The sequence below is a fragment of the Hipposideros armiger genome, unplaced genomic scaffold (assembly GCF_001890085.2).
Source record: "Hipposideros armiger isolate ML-2016 unplaced genomic scaffold, ASM189008v1 scaffold_965, whole genome shotgun sequence".
NCBI lineage: Eukaryota > Metazoa > Chordata > Mammalia > Chiroptera > Hipposideridae > Hipposideros > Hipposideros armiger.
Genome location: NW_017732315.1, coordinates 257,272 through 274,038, shown reverse-complemented (window position 1 = coordinate 274,038; position 16,767 = coordinate 257,272). Strand labels below are relative to the sequence as shown.

At 46.6% G+C, this 16,767-nt stretch overlaps 2 protein-coding genes across 6 annotated transcripts in view; one reads left to right on the top strand and one right to left on the bottom strand.

The window, feature by feature from the left end:
• The window catches only part of TESK2 (testis associated actin remodelling kinase 2), a 154,479-nt gene extending 142,144 nt beyond the window's left edge, over positions 1 to 12,335 (bottom strand). For 3 of the 5 annotated variants that reach the window (XM_019630907.1, XM_019630901.1, XM_019630906.1), the window contains exon 1: positions 4,763 to 5,080. The gene's annotated coding sequence lies outside the window, so the exon portion shown is untranslated. Of the gene's footprint in view, positions 1 to 4,762; positions 5,081 to 11,858; positions 12,010 to 12,158 lie in introns of those variants that run through there. The other 2 variants (XM_019630902.1, XM_019630903.1) reach the window with 2 other exon arrangements.
• Positions 12,336 to 12,471: 136 nt separating this feature from the next.
• Positions 12,472 to 16,761, top strand: MMACHC (metabolism of cobalamin associated C). The gene is made up of 4 exons (XM_019630900.1): positions 12,472 to 12,700; positions 14,586 to 14,780; positions 15,479 to 15,631; positions 16,331 to 16,761. Exons 1-4 carry the CDS (start codon positions 12,620 to 12,622, stop codon positions 16,748 to 16,750), a joined length of 849 nt encoding a protein of 282 aa, XP_019486445.1. The 5' UTR covers positions 12,472 to 12,619; the 3' UTR covers positions 16,751 to 16,761.
• The last annotated feature ends 6 nt before the right edge of the window (positions 16,762 to 16,767 follow it).

Below are 16,767 nucleotides of genomic sequence, written 5' to 3'. Positions count from 1 at the left end.
GAAAGAAAGAAAGAAAGAAAGAAAGAAAGAAAGAAAGAAAGAAAAGAAAGAAAAAGAAAGAAGGAAAGAAAAGCAAAGATCTATCTGATCTGGAAAGTTTTCCAAGATATAGTAAATAAAAAAGCAGTATGGGGTGAGGGAGAAGGTGCATAAAAGTGGGGAAACATGGACTAACTTTTGCATAAAAAGTGAGAAAAATAAGATTATATATTCATATTTCTAAGCATTTGCCTAAAGAAAGTCTAAAAGAACATAAACTAGTGAAAGTGGTTGGGAGGGGGTACAGAACTAGGTGGGAGGGGGTACAGAACTAGGTGGATGGGGGTAGGCAGAGGAGTGAGACTTTCACTGTTTATATAAAACATAAATATGTAAATATTTATTTAACTATTTGAATGTATTACCTATTCAAAGATTAAATTTTTAAAAAAAACTAAAGCTCACAGGGGATAAGAAATTTGCCTACAATCTTATAGCGAACAATAACAGGGTTGATTAGAGTTAGGACTTCCATTGCTTTTCCTCATATCACACTGCCATTCTGAAATTTATCACAAGTAGGCTTTTCTCTGAAACAACCAGTCCCTCTGAATGCTCAGCAAAAATAACACTAGTGAGACCACATTGAAGTCATCTCCATATGATGACTTAGAAAATAGTATAATGCTCTGTTGGTCCAAAATATTCACCATCACCCACACTACACAATGTAATGATTGGGCTTCATGTACTGGAAGGAGAGGAAATTCTCATGAAAGCTCTTATCATAGGTTTCAAATTCCAATACAACATTCATTTTGAAGAACAATAAAGTGTACAATACTAAGAATATGTCTATAAACAATTTTATGAAGGGTACGACACTAAGAACATATCTATAAACACTTTCACGTAGGGGAAAAAACATTAAAGTAAGTCATCTTTCTACTCATTTAAGACAGGAAATGAGTACATGTAAATATATAATTTTCTATTTACAATTAACATTAAGTACAAAATGTTACTGGGGATCCTTGGGTGGCAAGTTCCTAGCCTAGCCTCCCAACACATTCACTTTTAAACAGAATTAAACAGGCTCATCATATGCCAAATTGCAAAGAATTTGTGTTTGAGATCATCCCAAATATACATCTATATGAGAGAATTAATACATCATATATCCAAGGCACCAAAGTATCTGAAGATCTAGACATTAATTCACACACAAACATCTGTACCATCTAACAAGTGCCAAGGAACCTTTAACTCAATTTTGAGACCCTCAATTCTGAGCAGCCCTACCTACTGGACCCAATATCTCCTCTGTTCCATTTCCTGCTATCATTCTGGGTAATTACAACATCCATATTGATGGCATAGTCAACATATTTCATAGCCTTTTAACCTCCCAATACTACTTCAATAACCTATACCTTCATTCCCCTTCAATAGCACTGAGACAGTTACACCCTGTTTTTTTGTTTTTACCTTGAAATGCTGAACTCTCAGTGATCCCATTCTGTCTTTTTTAGAAAACCTAGTGTTCTATCACAGTTCTGTTTGTCTCATTATTCTCTAAGTATACCAGCCCCTCTGAAGGTTTTACTTCTTATAACTCCAGCTTGGACCCTCAGGGTCCATCATATTTCCCAAACTATCACTAGCAGTGTAAAGTTACTCTCCATTTTATCTTCTTTTCTTGTAAATTACAATTCTAGATCAACCCAAACATCTTTTTTGCCCTCCTGTTCTTAGGCTGCTGTAGAAAGTGTAAAATCCATGCTACTGGGCCATATTACAAATACACTATTTCTAATTTTAATTGGGCCCTCAATGTGGTCAGCAGTCTTTTTTTAAAAACTCCTTAATCCATTCCTGTTTCGTTTTCCACTGAAGATTTCCATGGCCATAATCATAATACTCAAATCAGAAACTCACTATAGTTCCTTGGGTCTCCAGAGATCATTTGACTTCACAGATAACTGATCACATCAAGAAAATAAGGCCATCTGTCAAACTCTCTCACTGTCTTTCTCTTCTATCACATCATTATCCACCTTGACTTCTATTCTTTTGATGTTAAAGAATGAAATGCCCAACATATTTCCTAGGTAAAATTTCCCCTCAACTTACAAAACTGTTTCACCCATACTAAAAAGAAAAATACATATGCACTGTAGTGGAAAGAACACAGGTTTCATAGCTGGACAGATCTTGTTCAAATTCTTGCCTATAGTCCTCCCAATTGGAAAAGAGCGATACTGATAACTAAATCACAAGGCTGTTATGATCTACAAAGTATCTTTAAGGCACCTGGCATATATTTTCAATAAAGATGCTTCACTACTTACTATCAGCTCTCCTTCACAACCACACTTGTTGAAAGAGTAATTTTACTGTCTCCCATTTACTCTTCAATCCATCATGATCTGACTACGTACTGCCATCGTTGCCACCATTATACTACCTAAAGTAGTGGGTCTCAACCTTCCTAATGCCCCGACCCTTTAATACAGTTCCTCATGTTGTGGTGACCCCCAAACATAAAATTATTTTTGTTGCTACTCTATAACTGTAATTCTGCTACTGTTATGAATCGTAATGTAAACATCTGATATGCAGGATGTATTTTCATTGTTACAAATTGAACACAATTAAAGCATAGTGATTAATCACAAAAACAATATGTAATTATATGTTGTGAAATATTTATTCCTAATTACAAATAAACGAAATTTTGTCTTGAAGCATGGAGACGGATAGAGGAGCGGTGTTTCGGTTCCAAAGACCATCGAAAATATGTGTTTTCCGATGGTCTTAGGCGACCCCTGTGAAAGGGTCGTTTGACCCCAAAGGGGTCGCGACCCACAGGTTGAGAACCGCTGACCTAAAGTGTTTTTCAAAGGAAACAAGTGATCTCCTAATTGCTAAATTCAGTGGTTTCTTCCTAATTCTCATTCTACCTGACCTCTGTAGCACCTGACACTGATGGCTACCCCTTCCCTTCTTGAAACTCTTTCTTCCTTTGGCTTCTATTATAATGCCATTCTGTTCTAGTTCTTGTCCCATTCCTTTAACCTCTCTTTCTCAGTGTCTATTACCCTTTGAACAATGATGTTTCTTCTGGTCCACAGCCCTTATCTTCTTTCAGTATTACCATCCATACTAAGGCTTCAAATATCCCCCATATATTCTCTGCTGATCCCTCAATTTACGTATTGAGTTCTTTCTCCCAATTTTCAGACCAAAATTTCCAGCTACCCACAGTAATATCTAAAAAACACCTCAGGGGCCGGCCGAGTGGCGCGATGGTTAAGAACTCGCTTGGGATGCCAGAGGGCCCCGGTTCGGATCCCACATATGAGGGCCAGTGACACTGCCCTCCACAGCTAAGATGCTGAACAACAGCTCAACCTGGAGCTGGGCTGCCGTGAGTCGCTGGCGACGGCGTAGGCTGCAGTCCCTGTGGCAGTGGGTTGCCATGGGCTGCCGTGTGTAGCCAGCAGCCAGCGTGAGCGGCCAGCAGCCGCAGTGAGCGGCCGTCCAGAAGCCGGCGACTGATCTGCCTCGCCAGGGAAGAGCACAATGATGGTGCCAACTTGGGCCAGTGAAGCAGTGTCCTCCACAACTAGATTGAAGAACAAAACGACAGCAACTTGTCTGTTCCCCTTCCCCTAATTCCCCAGTACTGTTCCCATCCCCCCAATTACCCAATAAAAATCTTTTTAAAAAAAATAAATAAATAAATAAAAATAAAAACATTAAAAACACCTCAAACTGAACTTGTCCAAAACCAAATTCATTACTTTCCCTCAAAATTACTTCTTTATTCCAATTAACACTACCAACCCATTGCATCAGCCAAATCAGAAACCTCCCACTAATTCTCTCAACTCTATTCTGAAACCTCATGGAATTGCATGCCATTCTCTTCATTTTCCTACAGCCATTCCAGTTCCTTCCCTCTGATCTAGCACACTAGTTTACTGACTACCTAGGCTTTCTGCCTCTACACTGTCTTCACTGTCAATTCTTCCTCCACATTTTTCACCACAGATAATCAATCATACCAAACTCCTGCTTACAAAACCTGCAGTGGCCCCCCATACATACAGGATAAAGTCCAAATTGTTCAGCAAGTTTTTCTTAAGGGTGTAAATTCAAAGTTGGTTTTTTTTTTAATCAGACAAACCTGAGTTTCATTTATCGCTAAATCTGAATATTGGCTTAGTCTTCAAAGTAAAAGACAGAGGAGGGGAAAGAAGGAATGTGGAGAAGGGTGATGACAGGGGAGAAGAGAAAAGAGAGGGAGGGTAGTGTCTGAGGGAAAGGAAGTATCTTTCCAGGGAAGAGTATGCTTGAGGGAAGTAAAGTGAGAGTCCAGATCTCTGAAGGAGGAGGGTGTACTGAGACGAAGGAGACTCTCGGTGTGGAACTTGAGGTCTCAGAAACGGTTCTCCGAGGGAATGAAGGCTTCCTGCCTAGGTCCCTGATATGAAGGAACTTCTAATGGGTTCCCGGCCTCTGAGGTGCGCGCGGAGTGGGTGTTGGGGGTGAAGGGAGACAGGGGGCTGTCCCGGAACCCTGAGGGAAGTTAAAAGGGAAGAGGAAGGGGTCGAGGAGTGTCCCCGGCCACCGAGAGATGCACCTCTGGGAAGCGAAGGGGTCCTATCGGTGCCAACAGACCCGAGCGCCAATGCTCCGGAGCCAAGGCGGGTGTAGCAGCCGCGCGCGCGGGCCGAGGTGCCCCAGATTTGTGCCCCACGCGCTCTCTTGGCGTTACCTGAGGCGGGACTGAGCAGCCAGAGGGGTGCCTGCGCGAGCGGGAGGGGGAGGCGTCGGCAAAGAGGGAGCATAGTAACCCTCGCAGCTCGAAGGCGGCAGCGGCTCTTAGCCTGCGGAGGCGGTGGGGGTCCCTCGCGCAGAAGCCGACGATTCCGTTAGGCTACCGACGGCGGACGACGAGGAGATTACTGCCATGGCCCCGCAGTCGGGGCCGCTTCTCCCGCCTACTCGGCGGGGCCAGGAGGATGATCCAGCCCGCGAGCCAGAGAAGGCAGCTGAAAGATCCGCTGAGCTCCCTGGCCGCCAGCGACTGAAACGCCTGCCCAGCCGGTCAGAGGAGCTGGGGGCGGGGCTCCGGAGAGCCACGCCCCCTCCAAAAGCCTCTCTCATAGCAGCCAATCAATAGCCAATCCTTGATAAACGAGCTCGTGGAATTGCCCAATTAGCATCAGGAATGCCACGTGGTTGAGGGTGGGCACAATGGGCGTCCAGGAAAGCCAATCAACAGCCCTAGGCGCCAACTCTGGAGGACGAAGAGAACCAATAGGAAGGAAGTGGGGGTAAAAACAGAAGAGGCAGTGTGTTTGTAAGGCGGAACCAACGCGGAGGGAATACACCTGGGGGAAACCTAAATCCAGGAGCCTCGCAGAGGTCGGGACGGTAAACACAAAATGGACCAATCAAAATTCCAAACATAAAAGGGCTTGGTAATTGACAAAGCCAACAGAAAATGGATTAAATTGGCGCGGCTTTTGGGTTAGTGAAGGTATATTTGAGTAAGGACTATCTGTTTACGGAAAAGTCCTACCAACGCAGCGTCCTGAAGGATCTCAGTATAGTGTGTGGGGGAAACTGATACATAAACAAGTACTGTACTAACGACTTGAGATAGTAACAGCAGTGGGCAGAGTTAAACAAAATGCTAAGGGAGCAATTCATCTAGGCTGAGATTAGTTTCCGTGAAGGCTTCTTGGAAGAGGTAACACTTGAGCTGGCTTGAAAACAGGATTTTGAAAGGGGTAGAGAATAAAAATTCTATTCAACTGTTCGACAGGCACATATTTCCTTATGCTGTCCTCAGGCGGTCATAATCTCATGCGTCAGCAGAATTGAACAGGAGTTAGGCTCCTAGGGCAAGTGCAGGAAAATAAACAGTGGAGTGTAGGCCTTCTTGCCATCAGCATTCCCTGGGATTAAAGATTGCCTTTCCTAAACACTTGTCTCCTACCTCTGCTGTCAAGGGTCTTGACATATAAGTGAGATTTGAATACAGTAGTCTACACTTATCCTCAGTTTCACTTTCCATAGTTTCAGTTACCCAGGGTCAACTATGGTTTGAAAATAGTAAATGGAAAATTCCAGAAATAAACAATTTTAAATTGCAGCCATTCTGAGTAGCATGATAAAATCTCACATAATACGGCTCCATCCCACCCGAGACATAAACCATCCCTTTGTCCAGCGTATCTACGCTGTATATGCTACCCACCTGCTAGTTAGTTACTTAGTAGCCATTTTGGTTATCAACTATCCTGGTATCACAGAGCTTGCGTTCAAGTAACCCCCTTAATAATGTCTCATTCACCTCACTTCACCTCTTCACATAGGCATTTTATCATTTTACATCGCAAGAAGGGGGAGTATAATACAATAAGATACTTTGAGAGAGACCACATTCACATAACTTTTTTTACAGTATACGGTCGTAATTGTTCTATTTTATTATTTGTTATTAATCTCTTACTGTGCCTAATTTATAAGTTAAACTTTATTATGGATATGTATGTATAGAAAAAAAACATAGTATATATATAGGGTTCAGTACTATCTGCAGTTTCAGGCATCCACTGGGAATCCTGGAACATATTCCCCATGGATAAAGCAGGACTACTGTGGTTAGACTACGGGTAGTGTGCATTCCTGGTGGCAATAAAATTTAAGAAAGATGTGTGATAGCAGATAAAATGTAGAGGTTGAATGGGGGTTGGCTTCAGTGTCAAATTTGTCCTGTTTTATGCTGTGAGAGCTATCAAAGGTTCTTAAACAGGAGAGTAGCCTTAACAGGACACTATTTTAGGAAGATTAATTGGTAACTTACAGGATCTCTGAAGGGAGAAAAGATCACTCTAGCCCAGTCCCCTTGGCCCAAAGCCTTTTCTGTATCACTCTTCTGTCAATAAGTCATGTGCTGCCACCTGGTGACAGTTCAAATACCATTGTTCCACATAGCTATTTAATGTTTCTACTGTTAGAGCTCTAGCGCCCTTGCAAACCTGCCTCCCACAGAGCCTGATGCAAAGTACTGTACTTGATAAATAAGTAGAGCACTGGTAGCAAGTAGAATTGAATAATGCTACCATGCCAGATGTATCAGCTGCCCAGTAAAATATGTAAAAGACAGGGGGTTCCTTTCACCTGGTTCAGCGGGAAGACGAGCCTTAATGGAAAATATTTTTTGTTTTTTTGTTTCTGTTTGACCTAGGTCTGATCTCTACCATTTCACTCTCAGCAATCTCCCCAATGATGAGGGTAAAGAACCAAGGATTGCCTTATAGCTATTCAGGTGTCAAAGGCCCACTCTTCATGAACTGTCTGCTAGTTAGGCCAGGACCTTGAATGCACCCCATTAAGGAAGTAGTTCTTACCCTCAGCCTTTTATGATGCTTTTATTTCAGATAACTGTCTCCTCTTCCCAGCTAGATTGAGCTAAGAGCTGGAACCTTTACATGAGCCCACTGTACATCTAACCACTGTACTTACTACCACTGGTATGTATTATGCTCAATAAACATTCATTTGGTGGATGAATAGCATCATTTTTCAGCTAAATTTAGCAGTGGAAGAGACCTCAGGAAAACTCAAGTGAGATACTGTTGCTACTAAGGAAATTCTGGACTGCACTACCTAGAATACAAAGCCCAGGTAAAGAAAAAGTAAAGTTTCCCTTAGTCTACCTAGGAAGATATATTTTCCAGAGAGCAACCAATGGTCAAAGGATCAAAACCAATAGCCACAAGGCATTTTTTTTAATATAATTGGAAATATCAGAGTGTATCACTCCTAACAGGAATAAATATTGAATCATGAAATTTGTTTCATTAATATATACATGTATATTTACTGGGCTATAATGTAAACTATTTTCTTACTGGAGGTCACAGCCCTCATATGTGAGATCCGAACCGGGGCCCTCTAGTGTCCCAAGCCAGCTCTTAACCAACGCGCCACTCGGCCAGCCCCCAAAAAATTCTTAAAGCTACTGGATTAGAGGCAGAGAGACTGAAAGAAGAGAGACCAAGGAGGAGACTGCTACAGAAATGCAGGCTGAGCAGCTGAGGATGAGGAGATGTGGAAGGCTGCAGTGAGCCTCAAGAGGAGAAGCTGGAGATGAGGAGAGGAAGCCTCCTATTGCCCAGGTCCAGGGCCCACCAGAATGTCTCACCCTCCCTGCATCCCCACAACAGTACTGCCCGAGCATTGTCTTACCTCATTCTACCCACCAGAATGGGAGCTCCCACCTCCTTCCAAGTCCCACTGAGCACAGGGTTTGAACTCAGAAGGTACAGCTATAAATGTCTAAGAACATGGATTTCAGAGAGGGAAGTGGCAGGAAGCAGTTATGTTACAGGAGGAAAGAAAGGTGCACTGAATCTGTCCCATGTGGGCACTGATTCACAGAAAATACATCAGGGAGGGTTAAACCATTTTACTACAGTTGGTGGGCAAGGATGGGCAGGCAGTGTCAAGCCACAGGAGGGAGGGCAGATACCAGCTAGATTAAGAGGGGAGGGACAGGGGGTATAGAAACAGGGCCTTGGAGGGGCAGGTGAGCAAAGACTTCATCCTACTACTCTTACAAGTCTTTACAGGTGACTCAGGAGCATCTTGAGGCCCTTAAAGTACAGGGCCTCCTGCTCAAGGCTCTGGGCCTGGAGCTGAAAGTTGCTGTGTTCCAGGTTAGAAAGGGTGCTCTTCTGGAGATCTAAGAGGAGAGAAAGGGAACAGAAAACAAACCATCAGCAAGTACTGTGATATACACAGAATTAGGCCCTGGGCCTGTCTGATGGAGAGGGACATACAGGCCTCATTTGGGATAAATAGCAATAGAGATCGATGGATTCGCAAAAGATGAGGTAGAGACTCCATTCTACCCAGTGCCAAACAATCAGGCAACTAGCATTTGGGCACCATTCAGATTCAGCTTCACCCAGAGCTGGGATCCCTGTCCTTACCCCCACCTAGCTTCCTTAAAAGTTCCCAGCTACTGTTATTGTACCAAAGAGTGTCTTCAGCGCTAGATGAAGAAAGGGACATGGCAAAGGTGGCAGCCAAGGACAGCTTATATGGGAGAACATGAACAGAGGTCCTGCAAAGGGGAACAGAGTCAGAGGCAGATATGGTGATGGTGGGTCAAGGGGGCCCTTCTAGCAAAGAACTGTCCTCCTTCCTGAGGCCAGAAGTCCCCCCTTTATTCTCCAAACATATAAAGATACCTCAGTGATTCTGCATCAAGTCAAGAATACCCAATACTGCCCTTATGGGCTGTAACCCAGATACTCATATCACCTCTACTGGTCCATGTCAAATCTAGGATAGCTGAACTTTGGTCCCCAATGCCTGGCCTCTATGAGACAAATCCCTTCCACTGCCACAGACACCCACACCCCCTGACCTGGGAAGGTCATGGTTCCGCCAGGCATCCTGGGCCTCTGTCCTAGCAGCCTCCTTGCTCTCCTGGTCCAACATCTGCAGCGGGTCTAACATCTGCCAGACCATGATCCCAGGTAGAACCAAACCTCTCCCTCTCCAGGAGGAACCCCCCTTGCCATGACTGTCCTCTTCAGCACACTTGAAACCTTCAAGTGGGCCAGGACAGTTTCTCACGGTCTGGAGCAAAGGGCTTGGGAAGAAGAGATTTGGAGGGAGGTAGAATCCTCATAGGGAAGAGAAAAGAGATGGGAGTAGGAGAGGGTATCCTGGCCTGCCTGCAAAACAGAACACACAGAGAAAGGAAGGGGCCTCCACAGGGAGATCTGAAGAGATAGGTCCAATCCTGGTCCTATCTTCCAGCTACAGGCCTGAGCTTGCCACCCCTCAGCCATGTGTTTCAGCAGCAGCTCCTGGTGCTGGCCTGCAAATGAAAGAAAATGTAAGAAGGCTCTTCTCAAACTTCTTTCCTTCCCCCTCTCTCCCTTGTGTCCAGTCTGGTGTTGAAAACTGAGACAGAGAGGCATTCTAATAGGAAGCTTCCAGGCTGACCTGGGAGAGTAGACTCACACCTCTAGAGATAAGACAAAATACTCAGCCAGACTTCTGAGTAGCTTAAGCAGTTAGAGCTATGGACACTTACTAGGTGAACAAGAAGGTTTTCCAGAAAAGGTGACAGGTGAACTCATTCCTTCCCCCCAATCTTTTACTCACTCAGCTGGTCGCACAGCAACTTCAGTTCCTCCCTCAGAATCTCTGACTCCTCCCAAAACAGTTGACGCCTGGGCCGGCCGAGTGGCGCGATGGTTAAGAGCTGGCTTGGGACGCCAGAGGGCCCGGTTCGGATCCCACATATGAGGGCCACTGACACTGCCTTTCACAGCTAAGATGCTGAACAACAGCTCAACCTGGAGCTGGGCTGCCGTGAGTCGCCGGCGACGGCATAGGCTGCAGTCCCTGTGGCAGTGGGTTGCCATGGGCTACCGTGTGTAGCCAGCAGCCAGCGTGAGCGGCCAGCAGCCGCAGTGAGCGGCCGTCCAGAAGCCGGCGACTGATCTGCCTCGCCCGGGAAGAGCGCAATGATGGTGCCAACTTGGGCCAGTGAAGCAACATCCTCCACAACTAGACTGAAGAACAAAAATGACAGCAACTTGTCTGTTCCCCTTCCCCCAATTCCCCAGCACTGTTCCCATCCCCCCAATTCCCCAATAAAAATCTTAAAAAAAAAAAAAACAACACAGTTGACGCCTGCAGGGATGACAGCAGTGTCATTCTAAAGCCAATCAACAAGCCCAGAGGAAACTACCAGAGTACCAGGAGGCTTGAAGGAGAGGTCTTGCCCATCACTTACTCATTCTGCAGCTCTTGGTGAAGGCCACTGGTAGCATTGCACTTTCGTGGTCCTGTTTGTATCTGGGCTTGGACCTGTTCCTGCACCTGGCTTTGAAGGCCTTGCAGTTCCCTTCTCAGCCCCTCCAGGCATTGCTCTGGAAGAGCCCTCCACTCTGGGCCTCCCTGCAGCAACCTTAATGATGCTATAATAGGACAAGTTGGGTGTCAACTCCTCTAAGAGCTTCACACATGAGCCTCGAGACTCCACTTGCAAATCAATACACAAGCACACAAACAACAGGTATGTAACAAAATTGTGTGCATACATGAATGAGGCTGTGTATATGGAGAAAAGAACTGGCCAGATACCTTCCAGGGCACAGATCTGGTACTTCTGCTGCTCTTGCTCTTCCAGCAGGCCCTGCACAGCCTGCCTTAGTGCCTCAGTCACCTACCTAAGCAGAAAACCACACGAGCTATTGTGTCAGGGGCTTCCCCAACCCTGGTATCCTCATCTCACACTAACACCACACATACACACCTAGGATCCCAAGCCTCACCTGAGCCTGGGATAGAAGCTGGGATCTGAGAATAGTAACTTCATCCCAGAGAGAAGATGCCCTATGGGCCTCAGCCCAGCTCAGCCTCTCTGGGACAGTAGGAGTCTCTAGAGCCCAAGACTGTTGAGCTCTTGTGATGAGGGGAAATCCGGGTCCCAGTCAGGTCTCCTGATGAGGGAATAAGGAAGGGACAAGTGCAAGACTTCTCTGCTTCTGTGTGTGTGTTGGGGGGGGGGGGGGCGAATGACAGATGTTTGTACAGGAAAGAAAATAGTTGGACACTTGAAGGAATCGTGGATGATAACTGCACTGGAAAAGAAAGATTTTGGAAACAGAAAAGATTGGGGGGTGGGGGTCGGGGAGAGACAATGTTTACCAGCAGCAGAGATGCCAAGGGGAAACAACCGCTGCTGCAAAAGAAACAAGTGCATGTCCAAGGAGATCTGAGACCTTTAATTCACACCCCCAAATCGGGGGCCTCAGGCATCCCCTTACCTTAATCCTGGCCACATTTCCGTCAGTAGCATTGAGAAGTGCGTGGAGCTGCTCAGACAAGCTCAAGCTCTTACTCATAACGGGTGGCAGGGATCTGGCTCCTGGCGTCTTGTGCCCTTGCTCTCCCAGCCCGGGACAACCGATGCACTCACTGCCCAGGAAAGACCACAACGTCAGGTCGAAAGAGGGCAATACTAAGGGTAGGAATGCAATATCTGACCAAAACTGAGCCTCTGACTAGTCAGGGGAGAGGTGTTCTTGGGGAACTGGGGTAAAAGCGGGATACTCTGATATGCACACATCAGGTGGGGGTTGAAGGTGCCGAATCTTGGTCGTGACCTCCCCAGATACAGGACACTGGCGCCATCACGCCGAACCTGTGCCAGCTACTACTGCCGCGGCCGGGTTCAAACACTCCAGTAAGCCAAGAAAGTCCGACTTTAGACTGGCTGCCGCAGCGCCGCTAGAAAAACAGAGTTCCTGGCGTTGATGGCTGCGGAACTACGTTTGCCCGGAGGCGACACGTGCATTCACACCCCACCGTGAAGCTTGCCGGGAAACCGAGTCTTTCTGATTCTGTGGTGGTTGTCTCTAAGGACCAAATGAACTACGAATCCCAGGATGAGTCGCGCAGAGTCAACGCTATCCCGCTGCTGGTCCCAGCTGTTCTTGGGAAATGGAGTCTAAGCTATCTTGGAACTTAACGGTCCAGCTCACCTTGAGACTCCATTCCCCAGCAAGCTCAGCGTGTAGCATGCAGTATGGAGCCGCAAGTCGCAGAGCTGAAGCAGAAGATTGAGGACACGTTGTGCCCTTTTGGTTTCGAGGTTTACCCCTTCCAGGTTGGTTTTTTTTGTGGTGCTAGAGTGAGGTGTATGATTGGCGTCGGTGCTACCGGCAGGAGACCCAGAAGCCTTCTGATCCTTCCCAAGCTCCTCTGGCCCCGAGTCGATCTGACCTACCGGACGGAGTGTCAACAGGGACTTGGGTTAGGTAGAGGAGCTGTCGCACTTTTGTCTTTTTACCCCATATAATGCCGGATTAACGAATGGAAGACACCATTACGATCCCGTAACCTTGTGGCTTTATCACCTACATAATTTACAGGCAGAAAGGGACCTGTGGGGCCAGAGTCACTTTGAAGGGCAAGGTCTGGAAGGTTTCCATGACTAGGATTTAGGTCATCTGAGGAGGGAAGGGGATTGCTGGTGTTGAACAAGCAAACAATTGACTGGTTTGTTCCATCCACCAACAGAAGTATAATTCATGCTGTTGCCAATCACCAGCACTGGGCTGGGTATAGAAACTCTGCACTCAACTAACACAGAAGTCTGGCACCACCACCTACCCTTGTTTACATAAGTCCGTTTCCTCCTTACCCAGTGCCCCCTGCACTGAGCATTGAGAAGTGTGTCAAGCTGCTCAGACCACCCCAGGGTCCTACGCATAGCCTGTGGCAGGGGTCTGGCTCCCTGGCATTTTTCACCCTTGCTCTTCCAGCCCAGGACAACTGATGCACAGCCCAGGAAAGCCATAAGATCAGATCAAAAGGGGAATTCTAAGGGGAATACTGCACTGTATACTTGGACACAAAGCTAAATCAGCTCAGCTTGAGCCCTTTGCCTGATGCTTAAGACACTGCTCATTCCCACCCCTTCCACTGAGTGGCCCCCGGCAGTGCTAGGAGAGGAGATAGAGGAAGAAGTAGGTTGGATCTAGTTTGAGAGAGTGGATTTCCCAGAATAAATGGATTTGAACTTTATATGAAAAGATAGATTGGAAGGAAGGAGGGTTATGTACATCCCAAATATCAGGAACAGCTTGAGTAAAGGTGTGGAGGTGGTGGATGGCAGGTATGGGGGAGAGTAAGGATGCCTGTCTGGTGGATCAGGTAGACTTGGGTAGTTACTGTACTGAACAGAGCCATCTGCAGCCCTGCCAGTCATTCTAGGCTCCTACTTCTCTCACCTCCCTACCCCCACATCCAGTCAGCCACCAAGACCTTCAGGCATCTGTCTCCTGAATCTCCCAAATCCATTCCCTTCCAGCCAACCTAACAGTGCTCTGGTCCAGGGCACTATTTCTCTTTTGGATTACTGCAATAGCCTCCTCACTCATTTTGCCTCCAATCCATCCTCCACACTGCAGCCAGACTGATCTTTCTAAAACTGATCATGTCAACTTTACTCCCTAAATTTTCAATGACCCTGCATTTTCACCAAATTAGACCCATATTTCTTAAATTGGTATTCAAGGCCAGGCACAACCTCACTCCTACCAATCTCTCCAGCCTCTCTCCCTCTGCTCCCCTCTACAGACCCTTCATTTCTATAAAACTAAACAATTTGCTATTCTCCATATATGCCCTGTACTTTTTGTCTATGTTGTCACCTCTATTTAGAATACACATCAGATTCTCCTGCCCCACATCAGCCTGTCAGCTTTCCCAGCCTTAAAGACTCAGCTTCTAAGAAGCCTTTTCTAATTTCAGATGACTTTCATCTGGCCCTATCATTGCACCAATCACAGTATAATCAATTTTTGTTCCTAGTTGTTCATGAATTCTGAGCCTCTCTACTCTAAACTTCAAGTCAGATTCAGATAAGCCCCCCATAAACATACATCACACAGCCATCAGTAGAAATCCAATGATTGAATGAGATGAAGGCTGGGGCAAAATATAGGAGGCCTTGAATGCCAGGCTAAAGTGTGAATTTTCTGTTTCAGGTGGCATGGTACAATGCACTCCTGCCTCAAGCCTTCCACCTGCCCCTGCCAGGACCTACCCTGGCCTTCCTGGTACTCAGCACACCTTCCATGTTCGACCGGGCCCTCAAGCCCTTCCTGCAGAGCTGCCACCTCCAATCACTGACTGACCCTGTGGACCAGTGTGTGGCCTACCACCTGGGCCGCGTTAGAGAGGTGAGCAAAGCTCATCTTCTCCCCTAGCTTCTAAGCCTGCAACTGCTTCCAGTGCCTCCAAGCTCAATGCAGGATCTAGACCTACCTGTACCTGGGGCTAGAAGCCACATCCCAGGTAGATGATATCCTAAAGCCAGCCTTGACATTGTGATCTCTCCCCATTCTAAATCCAGGTTCGAATACCTTCCTCTAGTAACCCCCAGGTCTGAAATCAATCTTATTCACCTTACATTGATGGACAACATGAACCTCAGACCAAACTTCCCTTGGCCTCCAAGTGAAATAGGAGTAAGCCCAACATCCTCCAGGCTATCTCTCACATGCCTTTGCCCTACACCTGGAAGCTTTATGCTGACTTTGGAGCCTTTTGAGGACAAAACAATATTCCCCCACCACACATTTATATATACACTTAAGACTGTCTCCCCAAAGCTGAGCCATGTCTTCTTCCACACTGGGACTTGAGGGCAGAATCAAGTCACCCCTTATAATGGAGGTTTCTGAGCAAGACCTTGTGTATTTCCCTTCAAATATAGGCCCTCCTGGATAGAATATCATTTTCTTCACATTGGAACCCCCCACCCCAAGTTTGAAGGTCATGTTTTCCCTTCAAATATGACTTGAAGACAGGACCATCTTAACACAAGGTCATGATTTCCTCTCATGCTGAAAGGGGTCTCTATCGTCCTTTATTCCAGAGCCTCCCAGAGTTGCAAGTAGAAGTCATTGCTGACTACGAGGTACACCCCAACCGGCGCCCCAAGATTCTGGCCCAGACAGCAGCCCACGTGGCAGGGGCTGCTTACTACTACCAACGACGGGATGTGGAGGCCGACCCATGGGGGACCCAGGTCAGAGGGCAAGTGTGAATGTCTAGAGCAGCGGTTCTCAACCTGTGGGTTGCGACCCCTTTGGAGGGTCGAACGACCCTTTCACAGGGGTCGCCTAAGACCATGGAAAACAAAAAGATACATTACGATTCATAACAGTAGCAAAATTAGTTATAGAGTAGCAACGAAAATAATTTTATGGTTGGGGGTCACAACATGAGGAACTGTATTAAGGGGTCGTGGCATTAGGAAGGTTGAGAACCGCTGGTCTAGAGACTAAGAGAAAATGGTGACGGCCCCTCAAGATATCAGATCCCACATTCCTCCACCTCCCATGGGTAGTTTGTAGACACAATCCAAGACAAAGGTGTGCCCTGCCCAGAGGTCCAGCCCCATGTACTTTCTGGAGTCTACCTGGGGACACATTGTGTCAGAGAACCTAGTCTGCTTGTAAAACCATTACAGGATGGAGCCGGCAGAACAGTGATTAGATAAGTAGTGAGACTGGGAAGTTGAGACTCAGTTTAAGAAACCCTTCCTCATGGCCTGTGAGCTCATGAAGTTGCCCACATGGAATGGGAAAGCCCGGCCATGAGAGGCTCCTATGTAGAATCAGTGTCCATTGAGAAATCAGTGAACAAGCCTCGTTTCCAGTGATGGTAGTTGAACTTGGTGCCGAGATGATGTCCCTGACTTTGCTTTTCTTTACCCACTCCCTAGCACATAGCAGGTGTGTGCATACATCCCCGATTTGGGGGCTGGTTTGCCATCCGAGGGGTGGTGCTGCTGCCAGGAACAGAGGTGCCAGATCTGCTACCCACTAAACCCCTGGACTGTGTACCAACAAGAACTGACCGAATCACCCTTCTTGAAGGCTTCAATTTCCATTGGCGTGACTGGACCTATCGAGATGCTGTGACACCCCAGGAGCGCTACTCAGAAGAGCAGAAGGCCTACTTTTCCACTCCACCTGCACAACGCTTGGCCTTGTTAGGGTTGGACCAATCTTCAGAGGAGGCTACCTCTGTATCCACTCAGCTTCTCTTTACCACATTCATACCGAAGAAGCCTCAGAATCCCAGAAGAGCCAGCAGCTGGCTCAATCCCAGGGTCTCACCTCCTGCATCACCTGGTCCTTGAGGCCTTCCTTCTCTGTC

Excerpts from the sequence above, each read along its gene's own strand:
- MMACHC (XM_019630900.1), top strand. The coding sequence starts at position 12,620 with ATGGAGCCGCAAGTCGCAGAGCTGAAGCAGAAGATTGAGGACACGTTG. Across the intron at positions 14,781-15,478 it reads ACCTGGGCCGCGTTAGAGAG|AGCCTCCCAGAGTTGCAAGT; the intron begins GTGAGCAAAGCT and ends CCTTTATTCCAG. Across the intron at positions 15,632-16,330 it reads CCGACCCATGGGGGACCCAG|CACATAGCAGGTGTGTGCAT; the intron begins GTCAGAGGGCAA and ends CCCACTCCCTAG.